Source organism: Mustela nigripes, chromosome 14, assembly GCF_022355385.1.
Source record: "Mustela nigripes isolate SB6536 chromosome 14, MUSNIG.SB6536, whole genome shotgun sequence".
Taxonomy (NCBI): Eukaryota; Metazoa; Chordata; class Mammalia; order Carnivora; family Mustelidae; genus Mustela; species Mustela nigripes.
This window is the reverse complement of record NC_081570.1, coordinates 97,162,664-97,186,185: the sequence shown is the minus strand read 5'-3', so window position 1 is coordinate 97,186,185 and position 23,522 is coordinate 97,162,664. Positions and strand designations below refer to the sequence as shown.

At 40.6% G+C, this 23,522-nt stretch overlaps 1 protein-coding gene across 2 annotated transcripts in view; it reads right to left on the bottom strand.

Annotated features, from left to right (window-relative positions):
- The window catches only part of MAGI3 (membrane associated guanylate kinase, WW and PDZ domain containing 3), a 238,322-nt gene extending 233,258 nt beyond the window's left edge, over window positions 1-5,064 (bottom strand). Inside the window, exon 1 of one of the 2 annotated variants that reach the window (XM_059375780.1) lies at window positions 4,655-5,064. In XM_059375780.1, the coding sequence (XP_059231763.1) occupies window positions 4,655-4,970 (316 nt within the window). In that variant the 5' untranslated portion in view covers window positions 4,971-5,064. The remainder of the gene's footprint in view (window positions 1-4,654) is intronic. The other variant, XM_059375779.1, reaches the window with a different exon arrangement.
- Between the last annotated feature and the right edge of the window lie 18,458 nt (window positions 5,065-23,522).

The following is a 23,522-nucleotide window of genomic DNA, read 5'->3' as shown; positions in this document are numbered from 1 at the left end:
ATTCAGAGGAGAGACAGAACTGCTTATTTAATTAAAAGGGTCACAGTTCTGGTCTTCATTACCAAAATACTTACACTTCATCATATCACAAACAACCAAAAACTGACTTAAGAATTGGTAGAATTTGGAATTGGTATTAAATATGGAAGTGGTTCATAAAAATGAAATTCTCTGACAACACACTCCCCAAAATCCTAAGTGCTCACAAAATTTATAAAGCACCTAGAGGTTATATGGTAAAGATATTTTATGAAACTATTCACCTGAGAAGATTATGCACTGACTTCACAAGTCGGATCCTGGAGCAAATGTAGATTTGTTTTACCATCAATTTAGATAAATTAGAGACCAAGAAACACACACACACACAGAGAAATTTGTCTCTTAGAGGTTTTATAAAGTACTTCCCAGAACCTCCAGAGGAAAACAATTTATATTCCCCAGGAACACAGTTATGTCCCATGAAAATCAGTTTTAACATTCAATTGAATAAAACAGAAATGATCTGAAAACTAAAAAGGGCCAATTATTAAGTGTTTCTTCAGCTTCTATGACATAAGCCCATTATTCACATGAACTGAAGATGTCAATGAATAAAGTCCAAAACCTGAAGTTACTTGAGTTGAGACCAACTGTAGACCCAAAAAATTGCTACCAAATTTTGAGAGGACAGTAAAGTTTCCAATTTAAGGTTTATCAAAATTTACCACTATTTTCCCTAACAAAGAGGCTGCCTCACCCAATCTCTAGCTTCTATGTTAAAAAAGTTTTTGTATTAGAAACCTAGGAAGCTAGCAATTAAATTTTAACTTCTTTCACCCTTCCCTTCATCAAATATGACAACCACCTAAACAAAATTTACAAGTCCCAAATTACCCATTAAACCAAAAAGACAAAAAGACCCAAAAGTTAAAAGAAAGGGATAAAGTTATTCATGATTGGCCTAACGTAACACCCTTACTCAAAAGCTTCTAGTAATGCTTCTTCACCAATGGGGAATGGATTTCTAGGAATGTGCTCATTTTAACAAAATTCCCCTATAAATCAAATGTCTCCAAGAGTCCGTGGCAAACTTTGACCTACAATTAATTGGCGTTAAACAAGATCTATTTCAAACTAGTTTTTGTTTAAACAGTAACATTGATCCTCATGATTTTCCTCTCTAGATACAGTAGCAGACCTAAGGTAGTTGAAAGCACTGTGTGCATAATAAAGCAGTAAACAATGATTTCATGTACTTAATGTATCAATATTTAACCTGCGGAATAAAATCCACATAATTTGCAACCACTGAAATAGGTGTTTAAAAAAGTATATGAATTGAATATTAAAGTCGAACATTCATCATCCAGAGAATTGTAGAACAAAACTGACTATTTCTATCATTAGCCAGAAAAGAAACTGCTTAAAAATACGCTCTGAAATAAAATCAAAGAAACTAAGACTGGTCACAGGACTAGATCATGTAACAATTTCATCAGAGGTCCAAAGTTCAACTTCCTTTACTACTGTGAAACTACAAAGATCAAATTCAATTAAGAAGTTTTCTCCTTGCAGACAAGAATTAAAAAGAGAGAGAGAGAAGAGAAAAAAGAGAGAAGAAAAAAAAAGAAAGAAAGAGAAGGTCTGTAATTAAGATATAGGTGACCAGCTGGGCCAAGGAACAGGTGAAACTAAAGATGGTCCTCGAAGCAGGAATGCACTGACTGCTGCATATTATGTGAATACTAAGTAAGAATAAGATTCCAATAAGAAATTCCCTAATTCTCTCAAGAAAGCCTAGGATTAAGAACCATATTTTAAAGTAGGGGTTTTTTCCCCATTATAATCTTTAATGGAATTTGCAAGTGAGAAAAAAAGAATACTAAAGCCCCAAATCAAAGCTGAAGATGGTCACTGCCAGAAAGAATTCTTCCTTAAGTCATGTTGACGCTGGTTTTGGCTGAGCTCCCCTTAGCATGTACTAGACAAAAAGGAGTAAACTAGGAAGGATCTATATTCATCCTTTTGCCATGGACTTTGTCAGAAGACGATGAATGTGGGATCATTCCACACTATTATTACATCTCACAAAAATGTTAAATTTACTCTTGAACTGTACTAGTTTCCAGATGATGTTATGAATATAGTTTTACAAAGAGTTGCTAATCAAGACAAGAGACAGTGCAAAGTACACTTTACAATTCCATATTAAAATGGAAAATCCATTTCTCTCACAAAGTTTAGATAAAATGGAAAAAAAAACAACAATGTGCAGCGCAAATTCCTTTTTAAACTTCTTTACTTTGTATTTTCATACTTTTCAAATTTAAGCCTAACAGTATGGAACCCCTGTCTCCTCCAGAGATAATATTTATGCGATTTGTAATCACACCCAAAGTTCTAGGAATAAACTCTTCTAGTTCCTTAATTTCTAATATTTGAAGTCTTCCACTTAGCCTGCAAAAACCTTGCTATTTTACAACAAATGTTGTTTAAACAAAGCCATTTAAGAAAGCCATTTCATGTAATGCTTAACATGAGGATACTAAAAACTAAGAATACTATCCTTTGAGAAATTAAGATTTTTAAATTACAACTTACTTAGAAACAAAGAATAAGAATCTCAGATGACACATAGTGGTACCCTTTAGAAATTACTGAAGGAGAGCATATCTTTAAAAAAATAAGTGTAGTATTCAGAACTTTTATTATTAATGATCAGAAAATATGCTAAACCCATTAATATAAATCATTCCCCTCAATATTTTTTGGTTTAACATTTAAAGTAGAAAAATAACTATGGTTGTCAAGAGGGCAAAATTTTATTACTATAAAAATGTCAACTACATCCCGGGGCATATGATTTTTATTCAACACAGCTAATCTATATTACCGAATACACTCTAAACTTTGAATTATTTTCTTAAATCTGATATAAACATTGAGGAAATATATAACATGCACATCAGACTAATATTAAAGATCTCCCCAGTCTTCTAAAAGAATCACAATACTTTGAGTATATATTGACTTCCTCAATCTATTAAATCTTAAACTATTTTTGAAAATAAGAATTACATTCTCATTTATGGCCCCAACTAATCAAAACAAAACACTATGATGCAGATGTTCTCATTATTCCCTGACTCATGGGATTTGAACTAAATGGCACCTACACTAGTAAACCACGTATTATATAGTATTTTGCATATTACAGACAGTGCCTGACTCACTAAATTACAGCCCCCAAAACCTTTCCTCCACCTTTCACATATGGCTCTGAAAGTTTGAGTTAAGAATTTCTTAATTTGCGAAACTATACAGAAAATGAAGTTTAAAGTCTGCCAAAGTTTTTTAAATTAGCAATAAAAAAGAAGCCCTTACATAAACTGTAAGCTTAAAATGAATATGATGAAACAGACCACATGAAGAAAATCTTAATTTAAGATTGCAGGGACATGTGAGTGTGTGCGTATACACCCACAATACTCACACATATGTATATTGCACCACAAACCATCAGTTCCCAATAAGCCCATGGACTATGAAAGAGAGATTTCCAAAGTGAGCTGCTGAGAAAGAAAAAACAATGTGAGGGAGAGAACATGTTAAATTTTTCTCCCGATTTTTCTAGCATTTTGCAGTGAAGGGATGGACTGATCACTCCAGCCCAAGTCACAATTAAAAAGCCCATTATATTCTGATGCACTATAGATTCAGTAGAGCACACATAACGAAACTAGTTTGATTTCTAATAACGTTGTGATCATAATTCTCTCTCCTACAAGCCTCTCAGAAAACAGAGCCACATTCTAACCAATGCTGAACAATGCTGTAGATAACAAATACATCAGGACCATTGCATACTATCAGATTTCACTGTACGCAGTCTGATCAATGCTTTCAAACATAAACGGAACGTGCTTTGCAGTAGATCTGACTGGCATAAAAGACACCAGGGCAACGGGGGTCCGTTTTACCCACCACTTCTACAAAATGTGTGTGAAATCAAAGATTTAGTAAAGATTTTACTACGAAGAGGCACCTAGTTCTTTCGAAGCCCAGACTATTCAACAGCTCCCCGCAAGAACATTCTAATCGGTCACATATTACCTACTGTACGGCCATACCCAGACACCTGAAACCACCTGAACTGAGTGAGTTAGGCTGTCAGCTCCCAGGTGTTGCTGGTGTGCAAGAAACACTGAAGCCGCTAAGCCCTCTTAGGCACACTAGGTGGTAACCTTGGCACCAAGTGCCTCAATAGTACAAGACCTCATTCCCGATTAGAAAATGCAGAAGACTGTTCCAAAGAATACGCTACTATCATGAGGACCTTCTCCATAAAGGGGAGCAACAGCAAAGGCTGCCCCCCCTTTTTTCGTCTCAGGTCAGAAACTCCCGGTAGGAGTCGGGGCTACAGATTTAGGAAACCCAGCTTCTGGCTGCAATACTTGACAGCCTGCAAAGCAGCCTCAGCCAGCCAGAGCTCAGTTTTCCTACCAGCAAATTGGGAATCACCACCACCCCCCACCCCCTCGCCAGGGAGTCCCGCGCACCCTGGAAATAAACGATTACCCAGGGCGATAAGCAATAAGGAGTGGCCGCCTCTCCCAGGACGCCCACCCCGACTTGCCCCCAGACCCCGAGACAAAAGGCAGAGCCGGGGTACCTGGCTTCACAGTCTTGAGACGGATGGGCTCTCGGAAGTGGCGGATGACAGCCAGGGTGTCCCGGTTGGTGAGCCCGCTGACAGGCGTCCCGTTCACCTCCAGCAGAACATCCCCAGGGCTGGGCGCCTTGCCCGAGACGACGCAGCAGGTGCCCCCGCCGGGCTCCTCCCGGAGCCGCCCCAGGTAAGGGAACTCGCCGCGCTCCGCGCCGCCCCGGATCTCGGCGCCCAAGTCGCCCGGGGGCCCGGCCCAGGACACCGCGCACTCCTGCACCTTGCTGAGCCAGTGCTTCTTCTTCTTCAGCGTCTTCGACATCCCGAACCCCGCTGCACCATGGGGGAGACCCCGCGCGGGCGGCGGGGGCGCCGCTCCGGCCCCCTCTCAGCCTGGGGGCCCGGCGGCCCGTGCAGCCCGGCGAGGGGGGCCTCGCCGCTCTGGCGCCCCCGCCCCGACCGCAGCCCGCCGGGGCCGGGCTGCTCCAAGCCCCGAGACGCCCCTCGGACGCCCCTCCCGGCTGCGCTCCCCGGGGCTGCCGGGCTCGGCGAGGACCACCCCGGGCTAGGCTGAAGAAAGGAGAGGGGAACTGTCCCGGGGCGGCTCCAGAGGGGTTTCGGGCGGGGTCACGGCCGCCGGCTGGCCCCCGGGCTCCGCGCCGAAGCGGCGGGAAAGGCAGAAGCAGGGGGGCGGGGAGGTGAACGGGCAAAAGCCGGAACGGGAAAAATCCGTCGGGGGGTGCGCAGAAGCGCGCGTAGACCCGTCGCAGGATCGACTGTGGCCGCTGCGGAGCTGGAGCGCGGAGACCAACGCCTGCCCAAGCTGCCAGGAAACTGCCGCTTTCAAACCCGCCGCAACCTCCTCCGCCTCCCTCTTCCCTTCCCCCCCGCCCTCGCCCATCCCTCACCCAGAGCCCCGCCCCCTCCTGCCGCGCGGCGCCCGGCGCGCTGCCGTCACAGGCCAGGCGCTAGGGAACGGGCCCCAGCGCTCGACTCCCTCGTCGTGGATTGGCCCCCAGCGGGTAGGGGGGCGGAGCCTCGGCGAGAGTGCGGACCACCGATTGGTCGGTGGGAGTGGAGGAGGCGGGCAGTAGGATGAGTGAAGTTTAAAGAGGGTGGAAAAAAGAAGTTTGAAGAGTGAGGGAGGGCGAAGGGAGGGGCAGGGGAATGGAACCGGCCACACATCGCAGGGCCGAGAGAGGCCCTCCTGGCGGCGTCTGGAGCCAAGCGAAAACTCGGACGGGAAGCTCGGAGAGAACCCCGAGGTGGAGGCGTGGCTGGAGAGCTGGGCGGAGTAGGGGGTGGAGCCCCAGAGCCCGCACGGGGCGCTTCCGAGAGAGGGTGTACACATTTTGGAGAGCAGAGTCCATCGCCCGAGGTGGCGGGGTCTCCAGGGTGGCCTAGCACAACCGATCACCTGCACTCTGGGTGCTTCTTGTTTGTTCATTCACTCATTCAACAAATGTTATTGAACGCCCATGATGGAAGGTAAAAGAGAGCCCTGCATACTGCTGTGTGACCTGGAGCAAAGACAACCTCTCTGAGCCGCTGCATCTTTGGCTGGAAAGTGGAGATAATTATACCCCTCGAAGCTGTTGTGAAGGTTTCATGAGGTACATATAAAATATCCGCACAGTGCCTTACAGAAGGTGGGGGCTTACCTTCTGTTAGCTGGTGATGTTAACGATGACTTTATCTCGGAAATTGGGCTAGGTACTGGAGTTCAACGATGATGAAAACGGCTGTCAAGAAGTCATAGTCTAGTGGGAGAGTCTGACAAGTTCACAGACTGCCTGAGATGAGGTAGGGTGATGTGGAGAATCAGCACCAGCCCGGGAACTAGCAGATCTGCATGCTACCTATTTACTGTTTGACCTTGGCCAAATCTCGGGCTTCAAGTTTATTCATCTGTGAAGGAGATGGAGGGAGGAGTAACCCTGAATAAAGAACATATTAGGTCCCTTTCCAGCAGTGATTTTTTTTGAAAACTCTTGAGCATTCTCTCTTCCCTCACTTGACTCACACTCTCATCAGTCTTTTTGTCTTTTAAAAATCTTATCCATCCTTAGCCTAAATGCCATCTCTTCCAGGTAGTCTTCTTTGATTTCTTGTCCTCAAAGCAGAAACTTGTCTCTGAGCTATGATACTTTATTTTACTTTTGCAGAGTGATTCCTAATTATATAGTCGTCTGTCTCCCTTTTAATGGTTGAGGAAAGCCCTCATTTACATTATGAATAACTCCACAGGATCTCATCATGTATCAGATAGAGTGGACCAAGTTTCAACCACTACAGTGATTTAGTTCACATCATTGCATCAGCAGAGCCTAGCAGGAAACAAATGGTACTTTACAAAAATGAGGGCAGCCTGTAGGAAACCATAAGGGTAGTCTGGAACCCTAGGACTATAAGCTCCTAGGTCTGCAGAATGGGAAGGAACCAAAATTCAGCCCCAGAAAGGCAGCAAGACAGGAGCCTATGAACTTCAGTCAAGGGATGCAGTGAGCCTAAGTAATTGCCCAAGGAGGAAGCTGGGGATTTATATCTCACTCACCTCCCTCTTCCACTCTCCTCCTGGTACATCCCAGTGGCCAAATCCAACCAGAAGCCAAAGGGCAAGAGAATCCTTTGCTGCAATCCATCTAAGTCAGTCACACAGGGAAGAGGAAACCCTGCCTCTGGAGAGAAAAGGGGAAATATCCAACACAGACATGTGGATTGCCCAGATATACCCATATCTGAGACAAAGATGGAGTGGTTTGTTTTCTGAAGTAAACAGAAAACAGACTAACAGACTAACGGATTCCTGGGTGAAATCTTGATAACCTCCACATTATCTACTTTCATAGCCCCTCTGAGAAAATGTCTTTTCCTACCCAGATTGTATCCATTAGGATACATTTGGCTAGCAGGAACAAAATAATTAACAGCTTAAAGCATAAGATCATTTATTCTATCTTTAACACAAGGTTTAAATGTTAAGTAGCCTTGGTTCGTTTAGAAGCAGAATCATGTCACTAAGGACCCAAGTTCTTTTTGTGCCTGTTTCTGCCATGCTATGCTTGTTAGCTTCTGTCTCCAAGCTTATCACCTCTTGATTGCAATATGGCTGCCACAGCTCCAGATAGGACATCCTCAGAGGTCACTGTACAAGCAGGAAGGGAAGCAAAGGCAGTGCTCCTCCCATTTTTACGAAGGAGAAAACCTTACCCAGACTCCACCTTCCACCCCAACCAGTAGAATTTCCCTTATTAGCCAGACAATGGTCACATGCCCACTGCAGCCCGGTGGCAAAAAGCAAATGAGATTGCCACCATTCATTAAATTGATCCTGAGTCACCCCAAACAAAATAGAGGTTCTGTTTGAGAGGAGAAAGAACAGGTATCAAGTAGGAACGCAACAGTATGTACCACATGCCTCAAACAAGGAGGAGTTATCTTGACCCTTGGGCAGAAATCTGCAGTGATTAGGATCTTGAGCTCTGGAGTCAGAATGCAAATCCCAGTTTTTCTCCTATTAGCCCTGTAATCTTGAGTGAACGGTTCAACCATCCTAAACTCCCATTTCCTCATCCATGAAAGGGATAGAATAGCAATCTCACCTGAGTTGTTGTGAGAACTGAATGGAGCTATTTGAGTCAAGGAAGTGCTTAACAGGAACACCTGGGTGGCTCAGTTGGTTGAGTGGCTGCCTTCGGTTTGGGTCATGATCCCAGTGTCCTGGGATCGAGTCCCACATCCCGCTCCTTGCTTGGCGGGGAGCCTGCTTCTCCCTCTGCCTCTGTCTGCCTGTGCTTGCTCTTGCTTCCCTCTCTATGACAAATAAATAAAATCTTTAAAAAAAAAAAAAAAAAAGAAAGTGCTTAACATATGGTCTAGCATAAAAGCAAACATTCAATAAATTAGTGTGTGCTATTTTGTGACAAGGCAAGAAAGCATTGTTCATCAATTTGTAACACTCTAAGTATTAAATTCACCCATCTTAGTCAGCCAAGGTCCCATTTTGAAAATATTCTAGAAATAAGCTGCGGATGCCAGTGATTTAATTCTGGTAGGACACTATTCTGGAAATTACTGCATAATTAAAAGAGTCACATTATGAGTGTTTACCTGTAAAATGGCACCTAACCAAATTATATCTATGTTGATCAATGCTTCCTAAACTTAATAGTTGGGCTAATAGTTATGATTTGCACTGCGGAGTATTAGTAAGCCAAACAATATGGAAACTGGTTTAACAAAAATAAATGATGGAGTTGAATTTGATGTTCTCCAAGGTTTCATTGAGCTACTCCTAACCATCCAGAAGTTAAACCTAGATATGTTTCAGGATGCTGCATACCACACAAGTTAGGTTCCAAGATGGCTGTAAAGACGCCAATACAAGTATCACAATGTCTAAAGACGGAAAGGAGGGAAGTGGTTGTCTCCTTTCCCCATTTGGAGAGGGGGTGGGGAATCAAGGAAACCTCTCCCCAAAGGCTCTGAGCTAGTCTTTCCCTCCAGCTGATTGGGTAAAATTGCTCAAATGCCCTTTCCTACACAGAAGATGCAAAGAGTAATGAAATACCCTTACCCAGTTTTACCCTCTCATGCTCAAAAGGATATCCAGTGTCTTACAAACTGTACAGCTGCACAGTATCTGAACTTGGGGGTGGGGGATGTCTCTTAGCAAATACAAATACAAAGAGACTGCATTGATGTGCTCCTAGTATATATTCCTTCTGACAAGGTGGGGAATTGGTTTTGTTTTATGATACCGTGCAGAGTGCTCCTAACCAGAGTTAAATAAACCTTTCTACTTTGAAAACTTCAGAATGGCAGGTATAAATAAAATGGCAGGTATAAATTTTTCTGAAATGACCCATGCTTGCTTACTCCTCTGTACAATCCAATGTGCCTTGTATGGTGGTAGAGTTTGTGGGCTGACAGCCCTGGGACCATCACTCACATCTGCGTCCACATGGATCTGCGTCCACGTGGATCGTGCCCCTGGAGCTGTCCATGGCTTGGTGCCAAAGCAAGGCATGCATAGGGAGAAGTATTTAATTTCATCTATTTCTATATTCTCCCTAGTTTCTTTCATGGAAGCTTGAATCTCTAGTATTAGTAAATCAAATCATTATTGAGATGAGGTAGTTCTCAAGTATTAATGGTGGCAGAAGGGTTGGAAAGAAGTAGAGTATGCCGACAGAAGAAATATTTTGCCTTCCCTGCAGAAGAGAAGAACATTCATCTTGTTTTTCTTCCCACAGGTTATATAATAAAATTATCTTGAATTTCAAAAATTCTGATCAACAAAATCTTTCATGTTGGGACAAAAATGTCCATATTTATCTATATTATGGAAATGTAGTCTAGCATTAATAACCCAATCGAATTCAGTATTAATTTCTATTGTATCTTTACATTTTACTAGCATTTTTATTTGCCTATGTCTACGGGCTAATTTGTATGCTAATGCTAAGATATGCTCAATTATGAAAGCAGTAACAAGGAAGATTGTTTCAGTTAAACAAACTAATTTATTGCCTAAAATCTGTATTACTTTCTATGTTTCATACATAAACATGCATTTTTGCACATGGGCGCCTTTACCTGCAAATGACCAAATGAATTCAGCCCAAATTCACAGAACAATAGAAACATTCAAAACCAAGTGCAGTGCCAACATGCTTTGAAAGGGGGGTTAGTTAAACAGTCAGATGTCAAGCTCATCTAACAAAGCAGGACAAAGAGAACATTGAGTGAAATAGAAAATACCAAAATACCTATCTTTCAGCTTTCAGCTTAAATACAATCTCCTACTCAAGGCCAGCCTTGATTTCCTACAGCTAGATGTCAGCTCTTCCCTCTCCAGAACTAATAGCAGGTTATCTCTATGTGTTTTCTTTTCCAGTAGACCTCAAGATCCTTGAGAGCAGGCTTGATCCCTGATTCACTCGTGTATCCCTCATTGGTCTGGGTATTTGGTCTTTAGTGGGATTAACACAAATTCATTCCAAAAAAAAAGAAAAACAGCAAGTACCCATCGTAAACAGGCATTGTTTTAGGTGTTGGTTTACAGCAATGAACAGACTTACAAGGTCCTTTGTTTCATGGGGAAGAGGACAGTGAAGGGGAGGAAGAGATTTTCCTCCACCCTGTTAGGGTTCCTGGCTGGGTCTGAAAATTCAACTGACATTACCAGGAGAAAAGCATACACCTTTATTTAATGTAAGTCTTATGTGACACAGTAGCCTTCATAAGGAAATAAAGACTAGAAGAAATTATTAAACCTGAGTGGTTTTTGATGAAGAGTTGAAGTCATGGGAAGATGTGAGAAGGCAAAGAACATGGGCTGAGGTAGTAAACCCAGGAAACTCAGCCAAGCCTGCTCGCTCAGATTCTTGATATCCCTCCATCCTGGAGATCCAGATGCTCCTTTTTTTACTCCAGGTATGGAGAAGGCACCTGTCCTCTGAGGGTCTTCTAACCGGCTTCAGAGAAGAAGGGCCGGGAAAAGGTCAGAGAGACCTGCCTGCTTCTCCTATTTTCTCAAACTGTTTCAGTTTAATATATTCAATATGCCAAGCTGCCGTATTTTAGGGTATCCCATTCTGAACACCATCAATAGCAAACCCAAAGCAAAGAAATGATCAAGATATTTTCCATTAGTAACAATACTGTAATTAAAACAGAAGATGAAACGATGAAATGGTGGATATTTAGTAGAAAACACAAGTTACATCAGATGGAAATCATGAAGGAGGTCTGCCTGAGAAACCGACAGTTTTGCTGAGACATGAATGCCAAGGACGAGGGAGCCAGGTGAAGACTGGAGACCTGAATATTCCAGGCTGACAGAGACCTCAGTCACTGTGAAGTTTTCAGGAGAGGAGTGGTAGATCTGATTAACATTTTGGACTGATGGTTCCGATGGCTCCATGGAGAAGGAAGAGGGTGACAGTAGAATCAGGGAAGCCAGATAAAAACCTGGAACAGGAACCCACTGAGAAAGCTCGGTGCCATGGACCAGGGTAGAAACAATGAAAATGAAAATTTATCAAGTGCACTGTGGAAATCAGAAATTATAGTTTTAATTTCTGAGACTGATCACAGTTAAGGAAATGTTACAATTGTATTTAATGAGAAGCTTTGTGAAATGTAATTGCTTTGTTGAAATGTCCCTTCCCAGTGAGAGGGAGGAACTTAGAAAATAAAAAGTGTGGAAAATACTTAATTAAGTTTAAATTTATACAGGTTCTTTCTTTTGCTGTTTATTGAGTAGCATGCCTGGAGAGGTGGAATGCTAAGTTCAAGGTTCTTCTTTAATCTCTTAAGAAAGTAACATCTACTCGAAGTATACGATGACCTTAAAGTTTCTGAAACAACGTACTGTTCTTTTAATCTACAGGATGTGTTGTTGTAAGAAGTAGAATTTGTTTCCTGTCTTACAAAGGAACTCAAACTTTGTTTTAAAAGAGCTTCACTCTATACAAAATCTTTAGTTTTGTTGACTAGTTGGAAAACTTCAGGCCCTTGAGTCTTCTCAGCGCAGATAAGATGCAAATAAACAGCGCCTTTCACGGATTCTAATACAAAGCACAATGGGAAACTCCTTTCGTCAACAGAAGGAAAATTCTCATTTACTTGGCTAAACTTAGGTGAAGTGTTTCCAAATGCACACTCCCAAATTTCACAGTAAAAATGATTGGAAACACACTACATGAGCTTAAAATAAAACACACCCCATTCAAAGTCTGCGTACTGTGGCCTCTCTTACACTTAACAAGAGTATCTAAATGAAATCTATATTTTGCATTCAAAAATGGAGTGTGACCTGTTGGATCTGGAGTGAAGAAGAGAAGGAGCTTAGTTTTGTTCCAGAAGCTGGGCAACATTCTAGATAAAATGGGTTCCAAGGAGGTGCTTCTGGGCTTTAGAACCTCACGTTAATCTTGGCACACTTAAATATGTAAGAGCCATTTGCTAAGAGTAGAATCTAAAAGTTTTCATCACAAGAAAAAGAAAATTATAACCATGTGTGGTGCTGGATGTTAGCTAGACTTATTGTGGCGATCATTTTGCAAAACATACAAAGATCCAATTATTATGTTGTACACCTGGAACTGTCATATGACAATTATATCTCAAGTAAGTCGATATAAGCAAATATTGTCCATTCTGAGTTTGATAGATACAAATAGGAAAAACAGAGGAAGTGATTACATCAATAGCAAACCTTTGGAACCATTAATATGATCATTGCATGGCTAATTTTGAAGGCAATCTTTTCAACTTTGGTGTGTTTGAGAATGTTGAAATTAAATATTTTGAGTTACAAGCTACTACAGACTGAATTGTATCTCACCCACCCTAATTTGTATGTTGAAGCCCTAACCCCCCAGTATGACTGTATTTGGAGACAGGACCTATAAGGAAGGAATTAAGGTTAAATAAAGTCACAAGCATGAGACCCTGCTTCAATAAGATTAATGGCCTCATGAGAAGAGCCATCTCTCTTCTGCTTCCCCACAGCAAGGAGGAGGCAGCCTGCAAGCCAGGAAGAGAAAAAAACGCTCTCACCAGAATCCAACCATGCTAACACCCTGATCTCCAACTTCCAGTCCCTAGAACTATGGAAAACTAATTTCTGTTGTTTAAGTCACCACTCTATGGCATTTTGTTGTAGCAGCAGAGCTGGTTTAGACACATGCAATCACAGATCCTTTAAAAAAATAAATGAGATCATGTTATTCCTTGCTCAATACCAACTGTATCCCCATTTTACTCAGAATTAAAAAAAAAAAAAAAAACATTGTTCTACAATGTTCTGCAATGACCAACAGGACCACTATGCTGGCCTTCTTGGAATTCTTTCAACATGTCAGACATGCTCTTGCCTCAATGCACTCCCACAACCTCACCACCCCCCAGTGCACCCTTCCACTAGGTAACTGTGGGGCTCATTCTCTCACCTCCTCTTGGCATTGGCTCAAATGTGCCTTCTCAAAGAGTTCTACTTTACCATCCTTTCTAAAAATGCAACATGCTCTTATCTCCTGGACCTCTTCACTCTCTGCTCTATCTTTTCTTTGTCCATAGCATTTATCACTTTCTTATAGACATAATAATTATTCTATATTATTTTTTGCCTGTCTTGACCTTTGAATGTAAGTTCCAGGAAGACAGAAATCTTTGTTTAGTTCAGTAATTTATCCCGGGTGCCTACAATAGTAGCTAGCTTATAGTAGTATCTCAATAAATACTTTGCTTGAGTGCTTTCCTTTCAAAATTCTTTCAGATCTATTAACTAAACTCAATCACTTAATCTTCATAATAATTTTAAAACGGCAATTCAATTTTTGCAATAATCCTATGAAGCAGATATCATCATATTCCCATATACTAATGAGTCAGGTTACTCTGGATACCCTCACGTTTCTCCACATCAAGTGTGAGTCAAAACTTCAAACTGGATATTTTTACTGCATATCTCACCTCCTTTCCTCTGCCATGGTGGTCATTCTAAGACATTTTCACAGTGGAACAAAATGTCAAAATACTCAGATTAAGAAATAGTGATCTCGGGGCGCCTGGGTGGCTCAGTGGGTTAAAGCCTCTGCCTTTGGCTCAGGTCATGATCTCAGGGTCCTGGGTTTGAGCCCCACATCGGGCTCTTGGCTCGGCGGGGAGCCTGCTTCCTCCTCTCTCTCTTTCTCTCTCTCTCTCTGCCTACTTGTGATCTCTGTCTGTTGAATGAATAAGTAAAATCTTTAAAAAAAAAAAAAAAGGAAGAAGAAGAAGAAATAGTGATCTCTATCACAACTGCATCAGAATGATTAAAATGAAAAAGACTGACCCTATTAAGTGTTGGCAAAAAAAAAGCCAGACATGCGGACATTCTCATACGCTGCCAATGAGAATGTAAACTGGTTTGACCACTTTAGTAAGCTGGCTGTTTCTACTAAAGTTAGCAAATGTCTACACTAGGATCCAACAATTCTACTCCCAGGTAGATACCCAACAGATATGAGTATGTATGTCTTCCAGAAGATCTATTCAAGAATTATTCATAATGGCCCCAAACTGGAAACAACCCAAATGTTCATTAAGATTAGAATAGCTACGTAGATCTTGGTACACTCTTAGAATACTACACAACAATGTAAGAATAAAATTCATCTGTACACAGCAAAATGGATGAATGTCATAGCCATAATTTCAAGCAAAAGAAGCCAGACACAAAATGACATACTATCAGATTCTACTGATACGAATTTCAAGAATAGGTCAAACTAATATATCACGATTAAAGTTAGAATTATGATTACCTTTGAGAGAATATTGACTGAAGGGAGCACAGAGGATATTCTGAGGCCGTGGCAATGTTCTAGATCCTAATACGGGTCGTGCTTTAAAGGGTTATCAACATCTGTAAAAACAATCTAGCTATATACTTTAGATGATACACCTTACCAGATAAGTTACATATCAATAAACAAGTTTTTTTAAATGAACACTTTCTATCAATGAGAAAATGATGGATTATTCAATAGTTACAAAACAAATGACCTGCCATCTGAAATAAATAAATGTTGATCCTTGATCCCTGCCATATTCCTTACCTGAATTTAAATTTCTGGTGATCAGATATTTAATAATACAAATGTTCAACTAGTATTAGAGTAAAAGATGGTAAACTTGTTTTATAATATTGGAGAAAGAAGGCCTTTCTTATAAAAACACAAACAGTAATGTGGAAGATTCTTAAATTTGACTACAAAAGACTTTGAATGACAGAACATAACAAAACAATTACCATAGACAAAGTTTAAAAGCAAAGTTTAAAACAAATACAGTATTTGTTGACAAAAATCAAATTTCCTTCTTATACCGAAAGTTCTTATAAATTAATAAGCAAGCAAAACAAAACAAAATAGTCCAGTGGAAAGACAGTCTAAGTTATAGGAGAAAAAGCCAGTCTTTAAACATACAAAAAAAAAAAAAAGTTTAATTTTTAAATAACAATAAAATTCCATTTTTCATGCAACAGATTGTGAAGAATCAAAAAGTTTGAGTTGCATTGTTGAGACAAGACTATAAATTGGTACACTTCTTTGGTGAGTAATATGCCAGGATCAAAACTTTAAAATTTTCAGTTCAGCTCTACTAGGAATTTCCAAAGACTTATGTACTAGCTAGTATTTTGCAGATCGTATGTGGTAGAAAATGTCTAGAATAGAGGCCAGTTAAATGAACAATGATATAAACATTCAACAGAATACTGTGCAGAATGAGGTAGAGCTTCATAGGCTGATGTGGGAAGATCCTTAAGACAGATTTTTTTTTACGTACTGATGTGTTTGCTCCTGTTTGAATTTAAAAAGGGGTATGGTGGATATTTGCATGCACATGTATGTGCCTGTGTCCTCTGGAAGATCTGTGAGAAATTAATGGCTATGGTTGTCTCTGGGCAGTGGGACTAGGAGACTGAAAGGGGAAATGTTTTTCCACTAAATAACCTTTTGCACCATGAAGTATTTATACCAAGGATGGTTGACCCTCAAACAACACAGGGTTGAACTGTGCAGATCCACTTACATGCAGATTTTTTTTTATAAAGACAATATACTGCTATAAATGTATTTTCTCTGATTTTCTTTAAGCTTTTAATTCCAGTTAACACAGTGTAATATTAGTTTCAGGTGTGCAATATAGTGATTCAACACTTCCGTACAATCCCCTGTGCTCAGCACAGCAAGTGCCCTCCTTAATCTCCATCACCCATTTCACCCATCGTCTACCCGCCCCCTCTGGTAACCATCAGTTTGTTCTCTACAGTTAAAAGTTTGTTTCTCAGTATGCTTCTCTTCCCTGCCCCCCGCCACCCCATTATCATTTGTCCTGTTTCTTAAATTCCACATGAGTGAAATCATATATTTGTCTTTCTCTGATTTGTTTCATTTAGCATAATACATTCTAGCTCCATCCAAGTCATTGCAAATGGCAAGATTTCATTCCTTTTTATGGCTGAGTAATATTCCATTTTGTGTGTGTGTGTGTGTGTGTGTGTGTGTGTGTGTGTGTGTGTGTAATAGTATATATATATACTGTGTGTATGTGTGTGGGTATAATGGTATATATATGTATACCATTATACCATATACACACACACACACACACACACACACACACACCATTATACCATATATATATGTACCATTATTTAATGGTGTGTGTATATACATACATATATATATGTATATGTATGTATATACACACACACCATTATACTCACCTCACATCTTCTTTATCCACTCATCAGTCAACGGACACATGGTATATGTGTCTATTTGGCTATTGTAGATGATGTTGTTATAAACATCAGGGTGCATGTATCCCTTCAAATTAGTATTTTTGTATTCTTTGGTGATTTTCTTCACATTTTTCTCCAGCTTACTTTATTGTAAGAATACAATACATCATGCATACAATATACAGAATGTGTTAAACAACGGTTTTGGGGGCAAGGCTTCCAGTCAAGAGTAGGCTATTAGTAGTTAAGTTTTGGGGGAGTCAAAGGTTACACACAGATTTTCGACTACACAGGGGTTTGGGTTGTTCAAGGATGGACTGTACATGTATTACTTGAAAAAAAAAGACAAAAATAAAAATACTATGTTCAAAGAAAAGTAGGAAGAGGAGAAAAAAGAAGGACTATGGGGAGGGGAAGGAAGAGAAGGAGGAAGAAAAGTAATCAAGACCTGCCCTTCTGCATGGCCCACATGGCCTCCATGTCTCAAACAGACAAATCCAGTTTACTAGTCAGGAATCTCATTTGAGCACCAGTTTGGTATTTTCAGCTCAGGTTAGTTTTTTAAAACCAAACTATTTAGATACTTGGCCTAAGATACTTGAGATGAGATACTTGAGATATTTGGCCTAGAGAATTTCCTGGTTCTTGGAGCTAGTCTATGCTGACCAGAAATTAAACCTTAATGCTTACTGTCTTTAGAGGAGATGATGGGTGAATCAACATTTTGTGAAAACACACACATGTGTGTATATACACCCTTTATATGTATATAAAACACTAACATGTTACTTATCCAAAGCTAAAGATGGATTAGAAGTCACTTGGACAATTCAACAATTCTCTATAGGAGCCAGTATTGTGCTTCTAATGATTTTCGATAAAAAAAATAGTTTTGCTGGGGCACCTGGGTGGCTCAGTGGGTTAAGCCGCTGCCTTCAGCTCAGGTCATGATCTCAGGGTCCTGGGATCGAGTCCCGCATCGGGCTCTCTGCTCAGCAGGGAGCCTGCTTCCCTCTCTCTCTCTCTGCCTGCCTCTCCATCTACTTGTGATTTCTCTCTGTCAAATAAATAAATAAAATCTTAAAAAATAATAGTTTTGCTTTCTGTTGAATTGTATTTTAAATAAAAGCAGACTTTAAAAAATAAAAAGAAACTACTAGAACAAAACCTATTGGCAGAAATTTCATCAACAGTTTTTGGAGAGACTTGGGGTTCAGCTAATTTCTAGACTTGGGGTCTTTGTTCTACAGGAAGTGTTCTAGCCATGTTTATCTTTCCAGGAGGTTAATGTATACCAAAAGGAAGTTACTTTAAAGGGAATTTAAACACAGTTTTAGAGAATATTGATAAAGCAATAATCAAGGTAAACAGGTGGTAAAACCTGAGACATTCTCAGAATTCAGTTTTGGGATGCCTGGGTGGCTCAGTGGGTTAAGCCTCTGCCTTCGGCTCAGGTCATGATCTCAGGGTCCTGGGATTGAACCCCGCATGGGGGGGGGGGGTCTCTGCTCAACAGGGAGCCTGCTTCCCCTTCTCTCTCTGCCTGCCTCTGTTCCTACTTGTGATCTCTCTCGCTGTCAAATAGATAAATAAAATCTTAAAAAAAAAAAATTCCGTTTTGAACGTACTAGTGTCAAATTGGTTGATTTTAGTAGGTCAGTCAGATAGAAAGACAAATACTATATGATCTCACTTATATATGGTATCCAAGAAAACCCAGCTCATAGAAACAAAAAACATTGGTGTTTGCCAGAATTCGGAGTGGGAGAGGAGGAAATGAGTGAACATGGTCAAAGGCTCAAACTTCCAGTTATAACTAAGTTCTGGGGGTCTAACATAGAGCATGGTGACGATAGTTAACAATGCTGTACTGTGAATTTGAAAGTCGCTAAGAGAGTAGGTCACGCGCACGCATGCACAAGGAGTGGGGGAGAAGCAGAGGGAGAAGCCAACTCCTAAGGAGCAGAGAGCCTGGTGTGGGGCTCCATCCCAGAATCAAGACCTGAGCCAAAGGCAAACGCTTAACCAACAGATCTGCCCAGGTATGTGAAAACATAATCTACTGGCCTTGTTATCTAGTTCTGTAGGTTTGCCACAATTAAGAGAGAGAATAAAGCCCAAGACAATAGGTTCTAGGTATTCTTAAAAAAAAAAAAAAATCCAACCAACTGCTTGGGATATTGCAAGCCTAAGAGATTTTATTCATTCCATTAACAACCACTACAGCAATGATGCATTACATTGAGAACAGTTCTGAGTAGTGACCATGAGACACCAAAAAGCCATAGTTATCAGAGAGAAAGATTCATAAGCTCATAACATTTTAAATGTGGAGGAGCTAAAAATCACCTACTGCCTAGTAATGCAGGGAAATGAATTTGAGCCATTTTCAACAATATAAATTGAAATACAACTTTTGCATCAATCCTTAAGTGACTGAACAATTAAATATAAGAAAACAATAATTTTCCATTCCCTTCTACTAACTAAGGCTCTATAATACAGGGGAATTTTACCATGATGGGATTTCTTAGGCTTGGGGAACACAAGTTTAACTAGCCCTCTTTTTCTCCATCCTACAACTCATATATAGGGACAAGTATTCTATTTTTGAAGTCATCTTTGCTGAGGATCATATATTTTGATACAAAGTACTAGGAAGACCTGGGATAGAATATGGAAGAAACTTGGGAATAGTTTTTCATTTGGATCCTAGTGTTGACCACCCATAATGGTATGAGCCAGGGAGAGGGAAGGCTACTTTTTAGAAGATTAAGAAGATCAAAATAAATGAGAGGATAATAGTCATCTATCATGAATAAGAATCTTTCAGTTATTTAAAAAAAACTACCCAAAATAATTGCTGTACAGAATTGATGTTTAGAAACATCAGAGTTATACTTTTGACTACCAAAATTATTATCCTTCACAGAAGCAGAGGTAGAGCATTGTGAATGCACTGTAGTTGAACAAAGCACAGGCTTATTCAAGGGACCAAAATTTCTAATTCTAGAAGAATGTGATGCTAGGACCTTTGGGGAACTTCATGCTCCCTGCCTTCAGCTAGATGAGCGGCCTGCTATCACTCCTTCCCTCATCACAGAGCAGAAACAAATATCACAGAGGTGTTAAGACCTGTGGAGGCAGATTCTCCCACTTTTTTTTTTTTAAGTATTCAATCATCCCTTCCAGGCTGGACCGCATGCTCTTGATTTCTTTTCCTGGATCTCGGCAAAATGCTTATGTAACAGCTTGGCCTTTTCACAAAAATTAGGTTCTGTGCTGGGACAAGTTGCTAGTTGTATCAAGAGTCCTAAACCATGAAATCCCAAAATATATTATTGTAAAGGTCTTGAGTGTTCAGATTATAAGTGAGAACATCTATACAGAATCCCATCTGGGCTGAAATGTAGGCTATCTAGTACAGCTGGGGCACAGGGTCTATGGAGACAAGGGGATAGACAGAATTCTGGAAAGAATGTTGGAAGACCTTGATATCAAGGAGACTGAGCTCTATTCCATAAGCATGGAAAGCCCTCGCAGATTAGAAAACAGGGTAATGGATTATGTAATCCAAGTGGTGCTTTCAGGCCATGGAAAGTAGAAGTTAAAGGAGAAGTTCATTTTTAAACATTTGCATACGCCACAAAGAATGTCAAGAAAGCATTACAAGAAGTTATTAATAGTAGTTCAGTAATTATCTCCGAGTGATAGACTTATCAGTGCTTTTTATTCATTTGTGTTGTCTGGTTTTACGGAAAATGCATAGGGGTTGCTTTGCATTAAAGAAGGTCTAAATGATGTGTTTGTTTTATAATGAAAAATACAAATGAAAACAAGAAATAATAAGATGAACCCCACACGTGTGTCACCCAGATTAAACAACCTCTCGATTCTTTTTTTTTTTCTTTTTCATTCCTCCACCAGTATCTTGCCCTGGGCGGTTCCTGTGTCTTTCTGACCTGACCCATTAGTTCCTGATAGCTTCCTTGCTTTCCAGCAGAGCAAGATGTCCCAGACTCCTCTTAATTTCCTGCCACATGCCTGGAATCAGCCTATCTTTCAAGGTGATTGGTTTCCTTTCAGCGGGTACAAAAAAAAAAGTATATGTGGTTTTAAGAAATAAAGGTATAAACAAAAAGCCAATTTTATACAGAAGTGATTTCTGGACGATTATGGGTGCTACCATTCTGGGACTTGTAGAGAAAATGTTAGAAGTAGCATTAAATAAGTGAAAATATGTAAATATTCTGAAATGAATCTGCTTCTAAAACAAAGCAGACTTGCCAGCATTAAAAACTCTCCCCAGTAGGTAATCCTTCTTCAATTTAAGAAATATTCTGCTTCTTTGTGATCCTTGCAGTAAAGATTTCAAACCAGCTCTCACTGGATAGAATTTAGCATCTGTGACACTAGATCCCTCATTTTCTAAATCTGAGGAAAATGCTGAGTACTACCTAATACCTTCTCCTTTCTGTGTCGGGGGAATCTTCATCTCATAGTCTAGCCTGAGCAGATAACGTGCCATTGCTCTGTTCACAACACAGGAGGAAAGTTTCCATCTTTAAAGCAGTGATTCTTAACTTTTTCCTCCCCACTGCAAGTGAAGGATCCTGAGCTGGCGTGGGGATGGGGGTGTGTTTAAATAACATCTAAGCTCTCTTCCTCCCTGGCTGCTTGAAGCTCAGCTGCCATCATGAAGCACAGTAAGTATCTGCACGAGGAAGTTCATGACCAACTGACTACTTCAGCAGAAACAGATTGATGTTCTTTACCCTGGAGAGGCAATAGTACTTAAGACAAATTCAGGAAAAACTCGCCAAAAATGGACAAGACCACACTGGATGTCTTCTTTGCATTCAGAGGCAGAACCCATTTTGGCGGTGGCAAGATGACTGGCTTTGGCATGATTTAGGATACCTTGGATTATGCAAAGAAAAACTAACCCAAACATAGACTTGCAAGACACAGCCTACATGAGAAGAAAAAGGTCAAGGAAACAGCAAAAGGAATGCAAGAACAGAATGAAGAAAGTCAGCGGGACTGTAAAAGCCAGTGTTGTTGCTGGCAAAAATTAAATAAATAAACAAACAAATAAAGTGAGCTGGTGATCGGACAATGGAAGGACTAACGATTCTGCAGTGACTATCTGTGGTGATGGTGCAGATTTTTTATGAGAACATTAATAAACTAAGAACTTAAAAAATAATATAAGGGCGCCTGGGTGGCGCAGTGGGTTAAGCCTCTGCCTTCGGCTCAGGTCATGATCTCAGGGTCCTGGGATTGAGTCCCGCATCGGGCTCTCTGCTCAGCAGGGAGCCTGTTTCCTCCTCTCTCTCTCTCTCTGCCTGCCTCTCTGCCTACTTGTGATCTCTGTCAAATAAATAAATAAAATCTTAAAAAAAATAATATAAATAATAGCTAAAGCATAAGGGATGTTCATGACATATATCAACACTATTCTCAGTCCTTACGTGCATTAGCGCTTTTAATCTTGACAACGCTATGAAGTAGGCACTAATTATCCTATTTTTATTAGACAGACACTAAGGAATAAAAGGGAAGAAATAAGGAGCCCAAGCCCACTCAGCCATAACTTCTATGGAGCCAGAATTTGAATCCAGGCACTGGGACAACAAATCACTCAGGGTGTTTCCCCGTCTCCCTGAGCAAATGGAAAAATCCCAAATCTCAAAACTCCTGCTGGAGAGAAACTACTCTATGGAAGAAGGAAATACCAGAACCATTCACTGTGAAAGCAAGAAAACAGGGGCTCCTGTGTGGCTCAATCGGTTAAGCGTCTGACTCTTGATTTTGGCTCAGGTCATGAGCTCACGGTCAGGAGATTGCCCCGAGGCCCTGCACTTAGTGGGGAGTCTGCTTGAGATTTTTCTCCCTCTGCCCCTCCCTCCCAATAACATCTTCTAAAAACATTAAAAATAAAAAAAAAAAAAGAAAAAAGAAAACAAGAGAACAAAGTGCCCATGGTCACCATAATATAGTTCTGGCTAATCCAACAGGAACATGTTTGGTTGACAAATCTATCATTCTTACTCAGGAAAGAGCTAAAAAATGTGCTTATGGTTCGCTGTTGTTATAGGGCACTTTTCACATTGTATGATGTAAGCTGCAGGTGGCCATCCGTATATAAGGACAGTATTTTCATTTCTCTCTCAGTCCTGGCACAAAGGAGGTAAACAGTATATAAAGCAAATACTTTAGGAACACATGACATTTGATAACGAGCTCTGGATCTCACACATGGCATCATGACACTTACGTTCAGGTGACTGTCTTGCCCAAATGCACATGCTTTTGAGAGTGAAAGAGGATGCAAGTGCATCACACCAGGACAATGAGCCCTTCCTATCGGAGCAGTGTTGCTGCATTAAAGCATAACCAACCGCATCAGCTGATACGGAGTCTCAAGGAAGGTAATTTACAAAGGTGGTAGAGCACCGTAATTTAGAAGAAGAAAGGCCAATTGCTAGGACAGATTTGTTAGATCTGCAGCTCCTTCCTCTTTAACTGTTTTTATGAGCCATTGGTGAAAAGTTTTCCTGCCATTTTTAC